The following is a 20161-nucleotide window of genomic DNA, read 5'->3' on the forward strand; positions in this document are numbered from 1 at the left end:
CTGTAAATGTTGGAGCTAAAAACAAACACTGTCTCGTAGCCTAGTGCTCTTTCTTTCATACCAGGTTTCAGGGTTGGGTGTGATACCTGGGGTTGCTAGTACTGGGGTGATCATTGTTCTGGGGAAGGAAGACACAGAGGGTACTTAATGAAGTGATTAGCAGGGTTTGATATGAGAAGGAGGAACAGGCAGGCGTATGACAATGGGGACAGGACGATGATACTGAGATGGACAGAGAGCAGAGTTTCACTGTTAGAGCGTGGCGGGGCTACTGACGATGAGCCCCTGCCAAGGCCTTCTTGGGAGCCCCTGCCTGGGAGGAGGGTACATGGGGAGCCGGGTGCAGAGGCCCCCTTAACTGGTGAGCACTCCCTTTGCCTTTATGTCTCTGTACTGCATTGCTAATGGTTTTGCAGAGTGGCACTGTTCGCTCAGCAGAAGTCTGATGGGCACTCCTGACTCATGTGGGAACTGAGAGTGGAGATGCTCATCTTTGCCTTGTCTGTGTTTCTTTCTCCTGCCTGGCACCCTGGGGTAGTGAAGAACCAGGCACGCTGGGTACAGCAGTTCATCAAAGACATGGAAAACCTGTTCCAGGTCACCGGCGACCCACACTTAAACATCATCATCACTGACTATAGCAGTGAGGACATGGATGTTGAGATGGCGCTGAAGAGGTCCAAGCTGCGGAGGTGAGGGGGAACCCCAGCCAGTGGGTGGCGTGGGCTGCATCCGTCCTGAAGTCCTAGGGCTGCTGTGTCCAGGGTACAGCCAGAAGCCCTGCCCAGCCTCTCTGATTCCTAGTCTCCAGCTTTTCCCAGAGGGCTCACCTGCCCATAATCCCATCCCAGGAGTACACCTCACCTCTGTGCCTGCCAGCTTCCTCCAGGGGACCACCACAGCTGAGTCCTGCTACACAGTTCTCTCTCCCTTTCCTGCAGCTATCAGTATGCAAAGCTAAGTGGAAACTTTGAGCGCTCAGCTGGACTTCAGGCTGGCATAGACCTCGTGAAGGTAAAGGGCCTGGACAGGGTTTGCAAGATGGAATTCAAGGCTGGTTAAGAGGTAGAAAGACATTTGGGGTGTATGAGGTAGTGAGCCCCTCGGGGAGGACGGGAATGAGGACACAGGAGGTCCTCTCTGCTGTGCTGTAGGCCAGTGCTAGGGTGAGACTAGCAAATCACAGGGGAACGTTTGCCCAGTTGTTCAGGGTCCTTGGAGCCCATGAAGAGTGGGGAGGAGTCAGAATCCACTGTGATGGTTAAGAACTATGCTCAGCGCTGTGAAACTCTGACCGGCAGTTGGTTTTGTGGGAGTTTGTGAATCACTTTGATGGGGAAGACTCGAAGGCTTCTCCTAGAGGGTGGCCTGACCTCCTAGCTCTGGTCTGCAGGGTCTGCTGACCCTGCCCACATCTGTCCCTAGGACCCCCACAGCATCATCTTCCTCTGTGACCTCCACATCCACTTCCCAGCTGGAGTCATCGATGCCATTCGGAAGCACTGTGTGGAGGGAAAGATGGCCTTTGCCCCCATGGTGATGAGGCTGCATTGTGGGGCCACCCCCCAGTGGCCTGAGGGTGAGCCCTGCCTGGACTGTGGAGGGAGGAAAGACTTCTCTGATCCTGGCTCTTAACTCCAGAGCTGGGGACAGTCATGTTTATGAACATCAGCATCCTCCTCCCTGCCCCACCCTGCCCTCCTGGGGCCTTCGCTCCCCTGGAAAACCCACCAGAGAAGGTCCCCGTGGGCTGAGCTGACAGCCACAGCAGCAGGTGCAGCAGCGCACATCTCCTGCCCATCTTCTTCATTCATTCATCACACACTTGCTAAGCACTGCGGTGTGCCAGATGCTATGCCCTGGGGGGGTCCAAAGATGGAAAGGTGGGAAGGGAAATGGACACATACCCTGACACACAGCTGTGTCTTCAGTGGCTGCCATTGTTCGATCCATTTGGAGGGCTGTTGTCAGCCCGTGGGCACTGCCTGGTAGCACTGTGGAGCCCTGAACCTTAGTAGGGGGCTGTGGGCACTGCCTGGTAGCACTGAGGAGCCCTGAACCTTAGTAGGGGGCCGTGGGCACTGCCTGGTAGCACTGCGGAGCCCTGACCTTAGTAGGGGGCTTTCCTCCAAAACAGGCTGAGGACTTGTTCAGCTAAGACAATTTTCAGCCTCCCTCACCCCCAACCTCTGATTGTCAGAAGAGGCTCCGGGCACACAGCCTGGAAGCCTCCTCCCTTCTTCCTCCTGGCCCCCGGCTCGTCTCACACGAAGCTCCTGTCTGTCCACAGGCTACTGGGAGGTGAATGGGTTTGGGCTGCTCGGCATCTACAAGTCTGACCTGGACAGGATTGGGGGCATGAACACCAAGGAGTTCCGTGACCGCTGGGGAGGGGAAGACTGGGAGCTGCTGGACAGGTGACTGGGAAGAGAGGGGCATCCCCGGGGCCTGGGAATTCCATCCCTTCATGCGCTCTGGGCAGGGAGCTGGGCTAGAGCAGCCCAGCTGTTCCCTGGCTGCAGAATCCCAGTGTGCAGTAAAGAGCACTGGACTCAGGGGATGCCCTCAAACCACTGGCCGCGCTGGGACTCAGTTTCTCTATTAGAGGGGTGTGATTTGGCCTCTGTATCACAGGGCTGGGGTGAAAATTAACATACCTGGTACACCGTGTCCCAGGTGCACAAGCTGTGTAGACATAAACCATAATGTTCTCAGCACCCAGCAGGGTGCTGCAGGAGAGACTGCATCCTCCGCAGCTGGAGGGGAGCGCGCCTCCCTCAGCTCTGAGCGAGGAGCCGAGTTGTGGGAATGGATGAGGAGACCTGGCAAAGGTCAAGAAAGACTTTGGGGCCAGCACAAGAGACAGTGTGGACCACTAAAGGGCAGGAAGATACCCAGGAGGTTCTGGGTCCTGAGACACCAAGGGACCCGGGGGTCTGGAGCAGGGGGAAAGGGTCAACGAGATGAAAACCTCAGAGGAGAACACAGGACGAGCTGCGGCCTTGGCAGGTGGACGCAGAGAGCAAGGTTGGGTGGGGACACAGGCCGTGGGGCAGCACAGCACGTGGGTGGTGAGGAGGCGGAGGCTGTTCTGCGTGAGGTTCCTCTCTCAAGAAGTGTGCTGCCAAGAGAAGGGTGGGGAGAGAACGCCAGCTTGCGATCCGAGCCTGTGGGGAAGGAGCAAAGGAGAGGGGAGGGTGCCCTTCAGAAGGAAGGGTATAAGTGCTGGAACAGCGTTCACAGGAGGTGGACAGGGCAAGGTCAGGAGCACTGGAGGCGGGGACCTGGACGTGAAGGCGTTCACTTCCTCCCGAGAGGCAGGACAAGGTGCATCCACCAGTCACTGGGGCCTGCGCTTGGCAGGGGGTCCGTATCTGTCACCCTGTTGATTCCTCCCTGACCTCAGTGGGGTAAGCGTCATGATCTCCGTTTTCCAGATGAGAAGACTGAGTCTTGCCGGGCGCGGTGGCTCAAGCCTGTAATCCCAGCACTTTGGGAGGCCGAGGCGGGTGGATCACGAGGTCAACAGATCGAGACCATCCTGGTCAACATGGTGAAACCCCGTCTCTACTAAAAATACAAAAAACTAGCTGGGCATGGTGGTGCGTGCCTGTAATCCCAGCTACTCAGGAGGCTGAGGCAGGAGAATTGCCTGAACCCAGGAGGCGGAGGTTGCGGTGAGCCGAGATCGTGCCATTGCACTCCAGCCTGGGTAACAAGAGCGAAACTCCGAAAAAAAAAAAAAAAAAAAAAAAAAAAAAAAAAAAAAAAAAAAAAAGAAAAAAGAGAAGACTGAGTCTTGAAGAGAAGTTATAACTTGCCCCAAATCTCACTCACTGAAGTATCAGAGGCTTAAAAACTAGGTCTATTGATGTGTTTTTCCCATTGAGGGAAGAAAGAAAAGGAAGGTGATACACTAAGAGAATCTGAAGTGAAAAGGGTGACATTAAGGGAACTTAGATAACTGGGATCTCATAAAAAGGATCTTAGATCAAAGGAGCCCCCGAGGCAGCTGGAAGCCTTGATTTGGGAACCCCGGCCCAGCAGTCACCTCTGCCTTGACCTTCGTGCTGGGCTTTTGCTACAGTGTGTGGCTTCCGTACAGCCCTGAACTTCCTGCCTCCTCAGCAGCTCAGGGACCCAGTTCGGCTCCTCTCGGCCCTGCCAGAAGTGCAGGCCCCCCTGGAGAGGAACACCCTGCAGGCTGTGCATGCAGAAAAGGCAGGGTGAGGGCCTGGGCTCCGGGTGTCCCAGTGTAGCCCTGCCTCCCTCCATCTGTGACCTGTCTCCTGGAGGCTGGGCGCCAGTTATGGGGCTTGCGAAGTATGCCGGGAGTTGTGCTGATTCCTCAGCCTCCATCCTTCTTGGTCTTCACCACCTCTGATGTAGGATGTGTATGTAGGATGTCTACTCTAACGACAGATAGAATTCTGTATCATACGTTGTCCTCATTACACATATGTGATAATCATCACACGGGCTCTGAAAGAAGGCATGACACGCAGTCATGGAGCTGGGATCCAAAGCCAGGCTGCCCAGCTTCAAAGCCCACACCCTTCTACTCCACCCAACTTCCCTGCCCCGTGGGGAGCAAGCGGAGGGTCTGTGGGAGATGCAGAGGGGCTCCCCAGCCACCTCCTGTTTCTGTTGGCTCATCCAGCTCCTCCTCCTTCAGGATCCTCCAAGCGGGCCTGGAAGTGGAGCGTCTCTCCCTCAGGAATTTCTTCCATCACTTCCATTCCAAGCGAGGCATGTGGAGCCGCCGCCAGATGAAGATGCTGTAGCTGCAGGGTGTCCGCTGGACCCAGCACTCCCTGCTCCTTGACTAGCAGCAGATCCCCAGGGCCCGGCTGCTGTTCGGGGATGGGGAGTGGTCCCCAGGAAGCCTTGAAGCTGACAGCCCACCTCATCTGGAGCTGTCCCTTCACAGAGGCGGGTGCCAGGGCTCTTCTCTCTATCCCCTGGGCCTTCAGAAGGGAGGACTTTGAGAGAGAGGCCAGGAGAGGCCACTTGTTCAGTGAAGAACGGGGACAGCTCCTGAGAAGGATGAGTCAGGAAGGAGAGAACGGCTGACACCATCCTTATCCGTGAAGGTGCGTGCCCACACCACCAGGCGCGCCTCACGCCAAGTGCTGACCACCAACCGGATGCACTTCTAGTGGACATATTTTATTGGGGGAGCGGGGATTTTTAAAACAGAAAACCAAAACTGCTGTCCAGAGGGCAGTGAGGTTGTGCATTGAGGGACTGTCCCCACATGCAGACGTCCCACCCACTCCTATGTCCCTTGGGCAGTGTCCCTTGCCTCGAGGATGGTCCCACGTGGGGCAGTTCTCTGCTCCACCCCAGGCTCGTGCCTTCCAGAGACACATCTTCCAGTAGCCACCAAACGGCTGGCCACCGATTAGGGCATTAACCTTCTCCTCCAGATGGCTCACTTCAGACCAGAAGCACAGAAGGGGTTGTTCCTGGGGCTCAGGCATTGGGAGGTGAGGAGCTGGGCAGTGGGCTTGCCACTCCCCGTCACTGGACACTCAGGCCTGCAGAACAGGCAAGGTGATGAAGGCGGGGGAGAGAAGCCTGTCCCCTTCCTGGCCTGCCTGTGGGAAGGAGAGGGAAACAGGATGTGGCCATATCTGTCAATTTCCTTAGACGAGAGAGGGATGGAGGCTGGGCAGAAAGAGATGAAAGGGAAAGTGGAAGCTGTGAGCCTCACACCCAGCTCCCCTGCAGACCTGTCCTTCTATAGAGAGAGCCCTGGCTGCCTCGCCTTGCGTGGAAGAAGAGGAAGTTGTGTATGGGGGTGAAACCCTGGAGCAGGGACCAGGGAGCAGAATAAGAAGGGGGCAGGATGAGAGGTTTGGGGAAGGTGAGAACATTCCCCTGAGAAATCCCCTGGAAACATGGAGAGGGGTGGGGGCAGGAGGAACTGAAGAGTGGAGCGGTTTCAGGGAAAATAGTCCTTGGCCTTTTTAGTCTACGCCACCCTTTCTGTCACCTGGTGACCTTGTACTTTTCTTGCACTAATAACCCCCGGTGCTTTTGTGACTGGGGGTTTTTCTATTGCTGCTGCTGCCTCCGCCGCTGCTGTGAATTCACCCATGGTGCATTTGGACATTGCATCGTGAATTCCAGAGTCTGTTTAGGGAGGTGCGCACAGGGCGTGGGGGAGATACAGGGGGACCCAGAAGAGCAGGCCACTGAGCCCACGCTCCAGGCTGTGACAGGCCAAACCACAGCACTGGAGACGGAGGGTCTGCCTGGCGGGCTCTGCATTCCCCAAGAGCACAGGCTTGACACACGGGAGAGTAGAGCCCGTGGAGAACCTTCTGGGGACCAGGGAGAATCCCTGCCTCCCTATAAGGAATTATGAAGGACAAAGACTTTTGAGTTAACAGGCTGTGGCTTTGGAAAGCCAAACCTGCTCCGTGAGCTGTGGCTTCTGGTCCCTGCTGAAGCCGACTGTCCCCTGGAGAAGGATCACGGGGCCTAGGCTAGGGCTGCAGTTGGCCAGTGGGGCTGCCAGTTTCTTTCTGGGACCACTCTCATCTTTGGGCATTGCACTGGAAGGATGGAACCAGCCCAAACTGCCCACCTGCTTCACTTACAATGACTAGAAGCCAGCCCAGCCTCTTGCCCTGCCCACCACCCCTGCGCCCTGGGCCAGTGCCTTGAGTTTGATGTTTGTTACCTCCATACCATCTGCCTTAAGGAGAAGGGCCGGGCATGGCCCCTACTCCCTAGGGAAATGTCTTGGGTTGGGTGGGTGTGGGATGGTGGGAGGGGAAGCATTAAATACAGCAACTTCCTAGAAAAAAAAAAGTGTTTGTCTTTTCCTGCTGCTCTTCATGGACGTAGAGGATTGGGCTGAGGGGTCCAGGCAGGCATGCCAAGGACCCTCCCACACCACCCTCCACCTTTCCCAAGAGTGTGGTGTCTGCTGTGTGTGGAATGGCCTTCTCTGCACCGTGGTTTACTCAGGAAGAAGACAGCATTGTTCCTGTCTGAGCAGCTCACCGTGTAATAGACTAGGCGTTTTCTGTTCAGCAGATTAATGGAGGCTGATGGTTTTAGCTGAGAAAGGCTATTGGTACCCTGGGGGGGAAGGCTAGATATAGGGCCAGAATGGTTTGGTGAGCAGTGGAGAGAAGCCAAGGAGTGGCTACTTCTAACCTGGCAGACCGCCTAAAAATCATTTCTGTTTGGGCTGGTAATGCTTTGCTAATGCTTTACAGGTGCAGATTTATCTTGCTTGTTACATTTGGCCTAGGCAAAGATCAAAATGAGTTTGCAGTCCTTCAACACATGCCTAAGGGAAGCAGAGACTGTGAAAGCTAGAAGAGCTGACAGCAGGTTCGTGCAGAAGATTGAGCATATGTGCATCCATCTGCAACGGACCAGTCTACAGTTGATGGGGCAGATGACAATAAGCCCAAGGCATCTGGGCGAGGAACGCTGGCTTCAAGTAGAACCCATAGAAGAGGGAGTGATTTAAAAGCCTGCCCAGCCTGCAGGCCTGGGATTTGCTCTCTTGAGCCCTCTACTAGGCACAGCTGGAGACCAGCCTAGGCGCCTGAGCCTTCCGGACTAGACAAATAAGTGGACTCCAGAGTGGATTTGAAGAAACCTTTATAGAAATAGATTCCATTTTACAGGAAGGAAAACAGGCCTGGAGCAGAAGGAAGCAGTAGGGTAGAGTCAGAACCAGAGTCCTTGAGCTGGGCAGACTTGGCCTTAGACAGACAGGCCCGCCTTAGGTCTAGGAGATGCCGCCAGGGAGGCATGGCGGGCAGCACCTGCATCTAAGCTCAGGCTCCAGACCAAGATGGAAGCCACTTAGACCAGTAACAAAAAATCACGTTTTAACTCTGTGGGTAGGGAGCAAGGGCAGCTACTCTGTCCTTTCAGAAGCTCTCCTGGGCTGTGGAAAGTGCCCATGAGCCCGGCAGATCAGGGAGGAAGGAGGCAGAAGGAGTTCCAAGCCCAGTTCCTGTCGGGAAGCAGAGAACAGGCAATGAGGAGGGCAGGCCAGAGCAGTGCCCCTCAACCCTCAGTGTGCCCAGGATGCACCTGGCCACCTTACTCATGCATATGCCTGCAGCCCATCTGGAGCAGAGCCTGAGATTCTGCATTTCCAGCAAGCTCCCGAGTGGTCTGTGGATGCTGTTGGCCCTTGGACCACAGTCTGAGTAGCAAGGGCTGCTAGACAATGCCAGAGAGAAATTCCCCGTCTCCAGCTTTCCTCTTGCCAAAGGGGCAGAGTCAACAACAGCATCGCCTCCACCCGGTCCCAGACCATGGGAAACCCTGAGTCCAAGAACCGAGAGCCACCCATTAACACAGCAATGGGGCTTTGTGCAGGCCTCGCTGAGGACAGGCTCCTGCAGATCCCCTCCTTGCCTTGGAGCTACAGGATCTGTCTCTTGCCCCAAAGCCCCAGAGGAGAGAGAAGGGCCACCTGGGGAACCCCTGGAGCTGGGGTTTCCCCATCCTCTCTCACCTGGATCCCAGGCGGTATTCAGAGAGGACTCCTTGAGGCCCTGGCAGCCAGGAACCCTGTCTTTTGTGCCCCGAAGGCTGTAATGAAAACGTTGATGACCACAGTGAGGAAGATCAAGGCGGTGGCTGCGTTGTTGAGATGGTTGAGTTGCCACTGCTTTTCCACCTCATTCAGGTTCAGCCGCGCTGCCGGGGAGTGGAGCGGGGGAAAGGGTCAGAGATGGGGCCACAGCCCAGAGCTACCCCCACAACACCCACCAGAGTTTGGAGAGAGGGGCCCTTCAGAGACCCATGTGGCAGAAATCAAGGGAGGTGGTCGTCATTGAGCTGAAATGCCTCTGCCCACACAGGTGCCAAGGCAGAAGGCCTGACTGCAGGCTGGTCTCCTCACCAATGACCACGAGCAGTATGCCGATGACCACTTGCAGGAGCAGAGAGAGGCTGATGAGGGTGACCAGGGTGGCATAGTAGTGAGAGGACGGCCCCTGCTCCAGCACCGCCTTCAGCCGCATGGCGTTGGACATGAACAGGGCCACGTCCAGCATGCTCTCCGCCACACTCTTCTTGGTGGCGTAGTGGTTCAGGTTGATGGGCTGGCTCCTCCTGGGGTCGGAGCTCCCAGGCTGTAGGGGAGAAAGCACAGACTTACCAAGGGAGACTCTGGAAGGGAAGCAGTTGAGAGGTGGGAGAGAAGAGAAGTTTTAAAGCCCTTCCCAAACCAGACGGGAAGCTCAGAACAAGCAACACCCTTTCAGTTTCATGCCCTGATAAAATTAAAGGTTGGACTAGAAAACCCGTAAGGACCTCTACACTCTGAAATGGTGTTCTATTGCAGTTGATATTTCCTGGAGGGTCGCCCCGTCTCTCGCACCCTCTCCTGTCCAGCTGGAGAAAGTGAAAAGGCTGGTAAAATGCACCTTCCTCGTTCTATTCACTATTTTACCTGGGCCAGTCCTCAGCTTTGGGCTGTTTTATTTTCCTCTGAGAGGAAAACACTTGAGAAGACAATAGAAGGAGCTTGGAGGCTTGGGTGAAATAGAGGAAGCGTCCTCCTCCCCCAGAATGCCATGGTCCCAAGGCAGGGTGCACAGCTCAGCAACTGAACACAGCTGCATTTCCAACCCTCAGGAGCACTGGAGTTGCCGCCCTGCTCAGGCACACACACTGTCAGACAGGCTGTCAGGATACACATCCAAGCATGCCATGAGTGTGAACACACAGTAATGCATACTAGCTAAACACTCTTCATTCATTTGAACTATGACTTGTGGCTAGGATTTATTGAAGCATAGTTTACATTTGATCTGATTTTGAAGTGTAACACTTCTCAAGAAGCCACTAACTCCAAAAGACAGAATCAGAATACAGAGCATATGCTGTGGGCCTCTGGGGTGGGCCAAGAAATTCAGTCTGGGCCCCATGGCCAAGGGCAATCTGCAGTCACTCAAGAGACCTTGGGAGATTGATTTAGCAATGGTGCTTGGAATAGATTGGGCCAGCAAGGGCTGGAAGCAGGGGGAGTCATTTAAAAGTTATAGTCTGGATTTAGGATCACAGTGAAAAGGAACTGAAGTGGAGCAAGGTGAGAAAGCAAAGGAAAGGAGGACTTTGAAAGATGCTACAGCCTGGAGGTAAGGAAGGTGACCCAGCAGATCACCACGACGGGACAGGTGCCTGCTGGGTGTGGACAGATGGATGCATGCATAGATATGCACAGTGATGCATACTAGTTAAACACTCTTAGTTTTTAATTTTTTGGCTAGGATGTGTTGAAACATAATTTACATTTGATTTTGTTTTGAAGTATAAAATAAAGCTTCGCGGATAAATGGATGGATGGATGGATGGATGGGTGGATGGATGGATGGATGGATGGATGAATGGGTGGATGGATGGATGGAGGTGTGGATGATTGGATGGGCAGGTCTCAGAGGGTCTGGAATGTTCCTTGTACTTCGTGCAACCCCAGCAAGTCACTTAACTTCTCTGTATCCCAGGGATTTACGCAGAGGACAGTCTATTTACACACAGGCTAACTGATTAGGCTGTCTATGAGAAACTTTGGATTCTATACGTTCTTAAGATACCCTGAAATGAGACTGGGCACCGTGGCTCATGCCTCTAATTCCAGCACTTTGAGAGGCCAAGGCAAGCAGATCACTTGAGGTCCGGAGTTTGAGATCAGCCTGGCCAACATGGCAAAATCCTGTCTCTACTAAAAATACAATAAAATTAGCAGGTCATGGTGGCACACGCCTCTAATCCCAGCTACTCAGGAGGCTGAGTCAGAAGAATCACTTGAACCGGGAGGTGGAGGTTGCAGTGTTTTGGCCATGCATCCTCAATATATATACACTCTTCCATTATCAATTATACATATTTTATTGGACTAATATATATAGTAAAACATCCAAAAGTAGAAACATTTGAAAGGATTACATAAAAATCAATATAAATAGGAGTTCAATTTTCTTATCCTAAAATATGGTCTTGGGCACCCGTCTTTGGAGACCCAGCTCTAATCCGCATGCCTGGCTACAGATTGGACCAACCCTCTCCTAGGCCAGCAGAATGGGACCCCTGTTCCCCAGTCCTTCTCCTAAAGTTTGCCTTCAAAGCTCAGCCCCGTGTCTCCACCCTGCTCTTCTCGCTTCCTTTCCGAGCTCCTGGCCCCTTGCTCCATTTGCCAGGAGGGTGCACACGCACAGACACAGCCAAGAGGTGCAGGGTCGAGGGTGCACACGCACAGACACAGCCAAGAGGTGCAGGGTCGAGGGTGCACACACACAGACACAGCCAAGAGGTGCAGGATCGTGGGTGCTAACAGCGCCTGCTCTGAGACGGAATCGGCCCCGGCAGCCTGTGTCCCTCAGACCACCCGCCTCGGACTCTGTGGGCCATCACTGGAGGATCAAACACAGAGAAGTGGCTCTTCCGCTTTGACCACAGTGCAGGCCATCAGCTTTCTACACTGGGCAGTTCCCTGCACCTGGATTGTTCATGATCAAATTCTGAGTGTCCTCAACTTCTGGTCAGGGAGGATTCACAGAGGGCAATCAAGAGTGTACACTTTGGCCCACGGAGCAATTTAAGTGCTTTCCGTGGAAGATGAGAGTGGAGAGCAGTAGGTAGCTTTCATTCAGTAGACTGAATGTACATGTCAGGCGGTTGGGGCTGTGAGGACCCCAATGCCGAATAAGGCATAGCTGCTGCCCCTCCCTGGAATCCCTGGTGAGCACTGTCCCATTGGGCCACAGGCTGCTCACAACAGGCGCTGGCAAGCTCTTTTTCACAGCCACCAAAATCAGGCTGGGAGCCGGGGCCCAGAGAAAGAAGGAAAAAGGCTGTGGGCACGGAAGGAATGGAGTGCTCACTACCTCTCCCCGCCTTCATTCATGTTTGATTTTGCTGGGGACTGGCTTTCAGCTTGTGCTGGAGGCAGCCAGCGAGGATGGAGAAGGTAGGGACAGAGGGTGAGTGAGGACCTTCGTGGACTTAGGAGGCCACACAGTGTTCAGGGCCTTTGGAAATGCAGTTTAAGCAAGGCTGGCTTGTCTAGGGCCAGCTGGCCTGGTTGCTTAGGGCCAGGGATCTCGGAGCCAACTCCCCACAAAGGCCCATGGTCACTGTCAGCCCCAAGGCTGCAGCAGCCTGTGGTCATAGCCCATTTGGTGACGGTTTGTCCTTGGTCTCCAGGAGCACTCATTAGGCAAGAGAGTCTCACCTCCTACCCCCAAATTCAAAGTGCTTCTGCCCAGGCTCAGCTGTGCCCCCTGGCCTCCCTGCCCCAAGGCTGTGCACCCCTCCTCTCCCTCCCCTATTCTCCAGTTTGTCCAGTAGCTGCAAGCTTTGCACTTTCTCCTCCTTCCATCCTCAGCTTTCAGTTCAAGATCTGATGTACTGGTCTAGCTTCCAGAGAAACAGGCTCCGTTCCCTGAAAATTTGTTAACAGTGGACAGAACCGTAAACCCAGACCTCCAGTGGTATGTTTTGAGCACTGACCAAATAGCGGGGGAAGGGGTGGCCGTGGGTGGAAGGGGAGAATACTTGGGGAATTCGGAGGTCTTCCCAAGCCTCTATGAAAAGCATTGCTATGTAAATTTTAAGAGAGCTGGTTGGCTTTTGTTGTTAATTTAGAGCCATCGTTTCACAGAGGATGTGGGACTGTCAGTGCGCTTAGCGGGGTGCCCTCATCCTTTCCTCTCTAAATGCAGGGCCGATTCAGGACGGCCTTGAACTGCGGGTGCTGGGCGGGATCTCTGCAGGGCGTCCTCGCAGGCGCCGGTTCTCCAGAGCGTCCACACGGTGGCGCGCAGGGTCCGGAGAAGGGTCTCGGGCACCGCAGCTGCAGGATGGCGTTTCCACCCCGAGGGACCCAAGCGCAGGACGGGATTGGTGTGAAACCTGGACCCCTCCGAGGCCGGGACCGGGAGCCTGGCCCACAAATCTGGATGGGCCGACCTAAAACCCACCAAACACGTGTGTCAAGTCAGAGGAGTTCGAGAATCAACCGAAGCTGAAATGGGGCCAGCGTGGGGATGGGAGGCGGAGAGGGGAGGGGCCTCCGGCACAACCTGCAGCCCAGGGGACCGCGGAGGGAAAGGCCAGCAGTGGGGCCCTGGTCGGAGGTGCCTGGAAAGGGGTCCCCTCGGTGCGACATCTTTAAAAGCAGGGAAAGGTTTCTTAATCCTTGTGGACAGTTTAGGTGCAGCCCTGCTCAGGGGCAGGGGGATGGAGGAAATGGCCTGCGGGCTCCCTTATACAGACAAAGCCCTAAATCCTGCAGGGGGGAATCCTTGTCGCCCACAGCCCACGGACTGGGAGCAACCCCACAGGGGTCAGATGATGGAGGACTGGGGAGCGCAGTAGGGTGGCCCCGGGTCCTGCTCAGAGGAGCTGGCACTTTAAGGCCAGGCCCAGGCGGGTCCAGAACAGAGACCCGGGAATGTGGGAAGGACCGGGGAGCACAGCCTCCTAGCATGAGTCATTCCCGTTTCACCGGACTCTTCACCGCCGGCTTTCGCTTGCCGCCCTCCCCTTGCCCTGGCCCTGACCCTGGCTTCTGCGCCCTCCCTGCAGAGCTGGCCCGGGTGCGCTGGCGGCCTCCACCCGCCACAAGCACGCAGCGCTCTGCCCGCTCCCGGCCCTTTTGAGTTGATCCTGGAAGAGCAGGGGACGGCAGGCTGGGACTCCCGATTTCTAGGACCAGCTCTGCCTCTGTGCTTGGCACTTTGGTGGTCACTTTCCACACCTGTAAAACTGGAGGAAAATCCCATCTCTGGAGGGCAGAGGCCATGGACAGACAGAACGACTCTGCTCCTCCACAGAAGAAAGGACAGAATCCAGGCGGTTCCCATGTTCCCAGCCTGAGATCCCTCTCTTTTTTTTTTTTTTTTTTTGGAGACGGAGTTTCGCTCTTGTTACCCAGGCTGGAGTGCAATGGCGCGATCTCGGCTCACCGCAACCTCCGCCTCCTGGGTTCAGGCAATTCTCCTGCCTCAGCCTCCTGAGTAGCTGGGATTACAGGCACGCGCCACCATGCCCAGCTAATTTTTTGTATTTTTAGTAGAGACGGGGTTTCACCATGTTGACCAGGATGGTCTCGATCTCTTGACCTCGTGATCCACCCGCCTCGGCCTCCCAAAGTGCTGGGATTACAAGAGTGAGCCACCGCGCCCGGCTGATCCCTCTCTCAATGAGGCTGGCTCAGCGTCTTACTCAGGTCTCATTCTGCCCCGCCCCGCTCGCCCCGCCCCTGCCACTCACGGGCGACAGGACACTGCCCAAGACTCACTGCTCTGGGTTCCCAGAGTCCTTGTTCAAGGCGTGGTTGCCTAGGGAAAGGCTGCCCATCAAAATCCGGCCAACCAATGACACCTGGACAGACGGGGAATTTGGGACGGCATGAAGCTGGAGCCGGACGGGTGCAAGGGGGTGGGTGGAGATCCAGAGCCTGATCTGCGCAGCTCTAGGCCTTTGGCCACAAGAGGACGTGGGTTTGGTGACTGGCAGGGGATGAGGCAGGGGATGGGGGACACCACAGACCCAGCGGTCCCCAGTTTGCCCCACTCCTGGCCTGTCCAGCACAGTCATTCCCTCCCTCTTAGGCATCCTCCTCTCTGGTTCCAGCTCAGACTGGCCCCATGCCAAGTCCCAGCTCCCAACGCTGGTGCGATTCCACCCCTTGAAGTCACGGATTGCTTCATTGTTCTGTCAGACAGCCCTTTATTCCTTAATCCTTGTTGGCCCATAGTTTTGTTTCTTTACAAAACTGAGGTTGGATAGGAAAGGAATGCCTTTTTTTAATGGAAAAGTAAACATGTTTTTACCTTGTTTATTGACATTACGGGCCAGTGGGGGCCTTAAGTTACAACAGATCATTCTGCTCTTTCTTGGAGACAAGACTTCAGGGCCATTCTCCCAGCAGGAGGGCCGCGGGGGGTAAGTAACTGCCCTACCAAAAAGCCAGGAGCCACAGCTCAGTGTGGTTAGGCCCTGGGGCCTGGGGCAGGCCGTGTGCGTCCCATGGGAAGGTGTAGGCCTGGTGTCACCCGGAGGGTGTCACCAAAGGCACCTTGACCACATTCCAGCTCTGCTTTAAGGAGTGAGCAAGTGTGCCCACCCATTAAGCTCCTTTTCTTATCTGCGAGATTGAAGGGACTGGAACACAGGCTTCCTTGGGTCCTTTCCAGCACCGACTGATCTAGAAATGAGGAAGCCGGCTCTGAGTGGAGAATCCAGACGCTGAGGCAGTCGCAGAGAGGCCGCTGCAGGGCATGGGTGACCCTCCCCAGTGTCATCCCTGCCAGCCCTGAGAAGAACCACATGGCAGGCTTCCTGTGTGGCAAGGTCACACTCAGACCACACACTGGACAGGCCCAGAGGAACAGGGGCCTGTGGCCCTTCTGTTGGCTTCAAAATGACCGCCTGCCCAGGAAAGCCAGGCCTCCCCTGAGAAGGAGACAGTCGTAACTTAGGCTTCTGGAAAGCTGATTTCTCACAAAGGGAAAGGGTGGGTCCCAGCCCCGGAAGAGTGATTCGTTCAAAGGAAGGGACTTAAGCAAGCTTTTTTTTTTTTTTTTTTTTTTTTTTTTTGAGACGGAGTTTCGCTCTTGTTACCCAGGCTGGAGTACAATGGCGCGATCTCGGCTCACCACAACCTCCGCCTCCTGGGTTCAGGCAATTCTCCTGCCTCAGCCTCCTGAGTAGCTGGGATTACAGGCACGTGCAACCATGCCCAGCTAATTTTTTGTAGTTTTAGTACAGACGGGGTTTCACCGTGTTGACCAAGATGGTCTCGATCTCTTGACCTCGTGATCCACCCGCCTCGGCCTCCCAAAGTGCTGGTATTACAGGCGTGAGCCACCGCGCCCGGCCCTTAAGCAAGCTTTTAATTCGGTGTCAGTGCTTGTCAGAATTCAGTTGGGAAGGGTGCCTGGGCCTGTCCCACTCTGCGCACACATAGTGGGCTCTGAGTGCACTGGAACGATGATGGTTCTCACTTACAGAAGACACCCCTGTGCCTGGCACAGGGTTAAACACAGGACATGAGTCACCTTGTGCAGTCTTCTCAAATGGTTCTGCAAAGTAGGTGGGGGCGTCATCACCGCAGTTGAGAATATGGAGGCTCAGAGAGCCTAGGTAGCTTGCCCAAGATCACACAGCACAGTTTGGTTTGAATGTGTCCTAAAGTTTATGGGTTGGAAAATTAATCCCTACTGTAATAGTATTGAGAAGTGGGAACTTTAAGAGGTGATTAGGTCATAAGGGCTCTGCCCTTATTTTTGAATTAATGCCATTATCATGGCAGTGAGTCAAGTTATCTCAGGAGTGGGTCCCTGATACACAAGGTAGGTGTGGCTCCCTCCTCTCTCTTGTGCCTGCAAGCTCTCTGGCCCGCCACCTTCTAGCATGGGAGGATGTGGCACGAAGGCCCTCACCAGATGCCAGTGCATTGTTCTTGGACTTCCCAGTCTCCAGACCAGGAGCCAAATAAACTTCTATTGTTTATAAATTACCCGGTCTCCATTATTCTGTTATAGCAACACAAAACAGACCAAGACATACCCCCCCCCAAAAGGCCAGTGTTTAAAATAAACATGTTAAAACAAAACTGAACTTATGACTTCATCTCACCCAGACTCTAGCTGGTCCTTCGCTGACGTGGGAATAATATCTGCCCTGTCTAGCACAAGGGCTGTTAGAAGGATCAGTAAGATAATGTGGGTGAATGTGCTTTGAAAACTGTAAGGTATTAAATATCAGATGAGGAGGGAAATCTCTCCCACACAGGATTATGTTTCCACCTATGGGCCTAGAGGCATTTTAAATACTGTGTTGTGACTCAGGGCCCGTCCCAGCCCCAATTTCAAACTAGGCACCATGTATGGTCCTAACAATTTCCACTGTGTTTGAAATGCCTCCTGTACCCATCCGGCAGCCTCTCTCCTCGCTCCTGCTGGCTCTCACCTTCGGGCAGCCGCAGACGCAGGAAGGGAAACGCTCACACAACACCCCCCGCATTGGGTCTCCAGGGTCATTGTTACTCAAGTGCAGTGCTCTCCCCTGGGCCCCCACCCACCTCTCTAGCCCGGTCCCCAGCTCCTCCTCCCACCCCTGGAGAGGAACCCCGTGCCAGGCTCTGTGATGCTGAGACGCACGGGGCCACACCAAATTACTCACTGTTCCCTAAGGCACCCCACCCTTCCCAGCAGCTCCTGCTCTGCTCCAGGACTACAGCCTTTCATTCTTTGCCATGCCTCCCCTAGGAAAAGCCTCCCCTCCTTTCTAGACCCTGTCCCCAAGTGCACTCCACCCAGAAAGAAGATCGCCTGCTCCCTGGCCTGTGCTGGCCTTGGGCGTTGTTGAGACCTCTTGAGATGGCTCCTTGGGCTGCTCACTTTAGCACATGGCCCCCATATTCCACAGGCCTGGGTCCCCATGGAGCCTAGCTCAGCACCTTGCCCACATTAGGTGCACAATGAATGATGATCACACTGAATTTTTTATGAGAGAGTTTTTTCAAAAAAGGCAAAAATAGCCGGGCGCGGTGGCTCAAGCCTGTAATCCCAGCACTTTGGGAGGCCGAGGCGGGTGGATCACGAGGTCAAGAGATCGAGACCATCCTGGTCAACATGGTGAAACCTCGTCTCTACTAAAAATACAAAAAATTAGCTGGGCATGGTGGTGCGTGCCTGTAATCCCAGCTACTCAGGAGGCTGAGGCAGGAGAATTGCTTGAACCCAGGAGGCGGAGGTTGCGGTGAGCCGAGATCGCGCCATTGCACTCCAGCCTGGGTAACATGAGTGAAACTCCCTCTCAAAAAAAAAAAAAAAAAAAAAGGCAAAAATAAGGGTCCTTAAGGGTAGGGCTTCAGGCACAGTGGCATCTGGGTGGGGAGTGGAGTTTGGGTAGTAAAACTTTGCTTTTCTAATACTGCCTCCACTGCAGGGAGAGCCCTTTCTTCCCTGGATCCTGCCTTTGCTTGGCAGTCCTGAGGGAGCCTCAGGGAATCAATGACTGGGCCTGGAAGCTGCAGCGGGTCTTCAGGCCAAAAGCTGTAAAAGCCCAAACCCCTGAAGCCTTCTGTCTGGGGAAGGCCACATGCAGGCTCCCTGCCTGCGGCCTTCCCCTGCCAAGAGCAGTGATCTCGCCCTTAAATCAACAGTCTCCAATCCACGTCAGGGTGGGGTGTCTTTTGCGTGTTATTCCAGCAATAATATGTAACTGGTCCAGAAATCTCCTCTGAGCCCTGGGCGCAGTCTCACTGCGAGTTCCAGCCCTTGCCCGAAGCTGCAAACTGAGACCTAAAGCGGCAGCATCCAGAGGCCACGTGGGGAGAGGCCTCCCGGGAAGGCCTGTGGCGCCGCTGTTGTCCACCAGGGGGCGCCAGAAAACAGCGTGGCAAGGCCCCAGGCCACCTCTACCGGCCCGCGCGGGCACACCCGGCGCTTTGACCCCTTTGTGACAGAGGAGACGGACGGGTTTCTCGCTAACGAAAAGGTGCCATAGATTACAAACAAGCTGTGTGTAAGGAGGGACGGGAAAGCATGAGTGTTGAAACGGGAACCCAGAGGGTCCTGCTTGCTTTTTTATTTATTTTAGTTATTACTGTTTTTTTGAGACAGGGTCTTGCTCTGTCGCCCAGGCTGGAGTGTGGTGGCTCAGTCATAGCTTACTGCAGCCTCGACCTCCTGGGCTCAAGCGATCCTGCCTCCTCAGCCTCCCAAAGGGCTGGGACTACAGGCGTGAGCCACCACCCAGCCTCCTTGCTCTTTCTTAGGGCGCATTTTCCACCTTCCCTGCAAGAGGTCACTTTGTCAGGGCTTTCAGAAAAGATTGTTATCTCGGGGTTCAAAGTTAATCGTGGATTTACCTACACACCGAAACATCCAAAGAATCGATCTGCTCCCTCTCAATATCCACCCTAAACAAGATCACTCTCCCAATCAGCGGCTTGTCCTGGGGCTTCCAGACCCATCTGGCCGGCTCTTTGTTCTATGCTCACTTTGCCCTTGAGGTTCTCAGACGCATTCCCCAAGCCCTCCCAGCCAATCTCTGCTGACTACAATCCTACTCATCCCTCAAGGGCTAACAAAATGTGCTAAAATTTAAACAGTAATAAAGAATGATAATGCTGTATGCCAGGCTCGACTCCACAAGGCAGGTATTAACAGAGATGGTCCCCGGCTTTCACACCACTGTGAGTGACGCACTTTAGAAACTGTACTTCCAATAGCCATACGACCAATCTCTTTTTCACTTTCAGTACAATATTCAATAAATTACGTAAGATATTCCACACTTTATTATAAAGGAGGGTTTGTGTTAGATGATTTTGCCCAGCAGCAGGCTGGTGTAAGTGGGCTCAGCACACTGAAGTTAAGCTAGGCTAAACTGTGAAGCTTAGTGGGCTAAGCGTATTAAATGCATTTTGACATGATATTTTCAACTTACTATGGGTTTATCAGAATGTAGCTCTATCATAAGTTGAGAAGCATCTGCAGTACCCCCCGCCCCCCCATTTTTTTTAAGAGTCTTGCTGTCGGTGGCTCACGCCTGTAATCCGAGCACTTTGGGAGGCCGAGATCACAAGGTCAGGAGTTCAAGACCAGACTGGCCAACATGGTGAAAACCTGTCTCCACTAAAAAAAAAAAATTAAAAAATTAAAATAATTTTTTTTTAAATTAAAAAAAAAAAAGAGTCTTGCTGTGTCACCCAAGCTGGAGTGCAGTGGTGCTTGGCTCACTGTAACCTCTGCCTCCTGCATTCAAGGGAGACTCCTGCCTCAGCCTCCCAGGTAGCTGGGATGTAGTCCCATTTTACAAGTGAAGAAACTGAGGCTCAAAGAGACCAAATGCCCGAAGTCACCAGATACTAAGGGATGGCCCCATTGTCTGAATCCTACGCTTGCATTTTTTATCCTATATTGCAACGGTTCTCAATGTGTGGTCCTGTAAGTAACAGCAGCAACATCACCTGAAAACTTACTAGAAATGAAAATTTTTTAATTTTTGTAGAGATGAGGTCTCACCATATTGGCCAGGCTAGTCTCGAACTCCTGAGTTCAAGCGACTCCACCTCAGCCTCCTAAAGTGTTGGGATTACAGGCATGCACCACTGCACCAGGCCCCTGGATCACTCTCTTATTTTTTTTTTTTT

General features: G+C 54.0%; 2 protein-coding genes across 3 annotated transcripts in view; one reads left to right on the forward strand and one right to left on the reverse strand.

The window, feature by feature from the left end:
* B4GALNT3 (beta-1,4-N-acetyl-galactosaminyltransferase 3) overlaps nt 1–6136 on the forward strand; it is a 100063-nt gene extending 93927 nt beyond the window's left edge. Inside the window, exons 16-20 of the mRNA XM_017545413.2 lie at nt 539–692; nt 942–1014; nt 1426–1579; nt 2291–2417; nt 4676–6136. Coding sequence (XP_017400902.1) covers nt 539–692; nt 942–1014; nt 1426–1579; nt 2291–2417; nt 4676–4784 — 617 coding nt within the window. The 3' untranslated portion in view covers nt 4785–6136. The remainder of the gene's footprint in view (nt 1–538; nt 693–941; nt 1015–1425; nt 1580–2290; nt 2418–4675) is intronic.
* Nucleotides 6137–7612: 1476 nt separating this feature from the next.
* Nucleotides 7613–20161, reverse strand: part of NINJ2 (ninjurin 2) — a 100800-nt gene continuing 88251 nt past the window's right edge. For both annotated transcript variants that reach the window (XM_017545415.2, XM_037744574.1), the window contains exons 2-4: nt 8891–9122; nt 8501–8685; nt 7613–7990 (exon numbers count right to left, since the gene is read on the reverse strand). In XM_017545415.2, the coding sequence (XP_017400904.1) occupies nt 8519–8685; nt 8891–9122 (399 nt within the window). In that variant the 3' untranslated portion in view covers nt 7613–7990; nt 8501–8518. The remainder of the gene's footprint in view (nt 7991–8500; nt 8686–8890; nt 9123–20161) is intronic.

Source organism: Cebus imitator, unplaced genomic scaffold (genome assembly GCF_001604975.1).
Source record: "Cebus imitator isolate Cc_AM_T3 unplaced genomic scaffold, Cebus_imitator-1.0 Scaffold179, whole genome shotgun sequence".
Classification (NCBI taxonomy): domain Eukaryota; kingdom Metazoa; phylum Chordata; class Mammalia; order Primates; family Cebidae; genus Cebus; species Cebus imitator.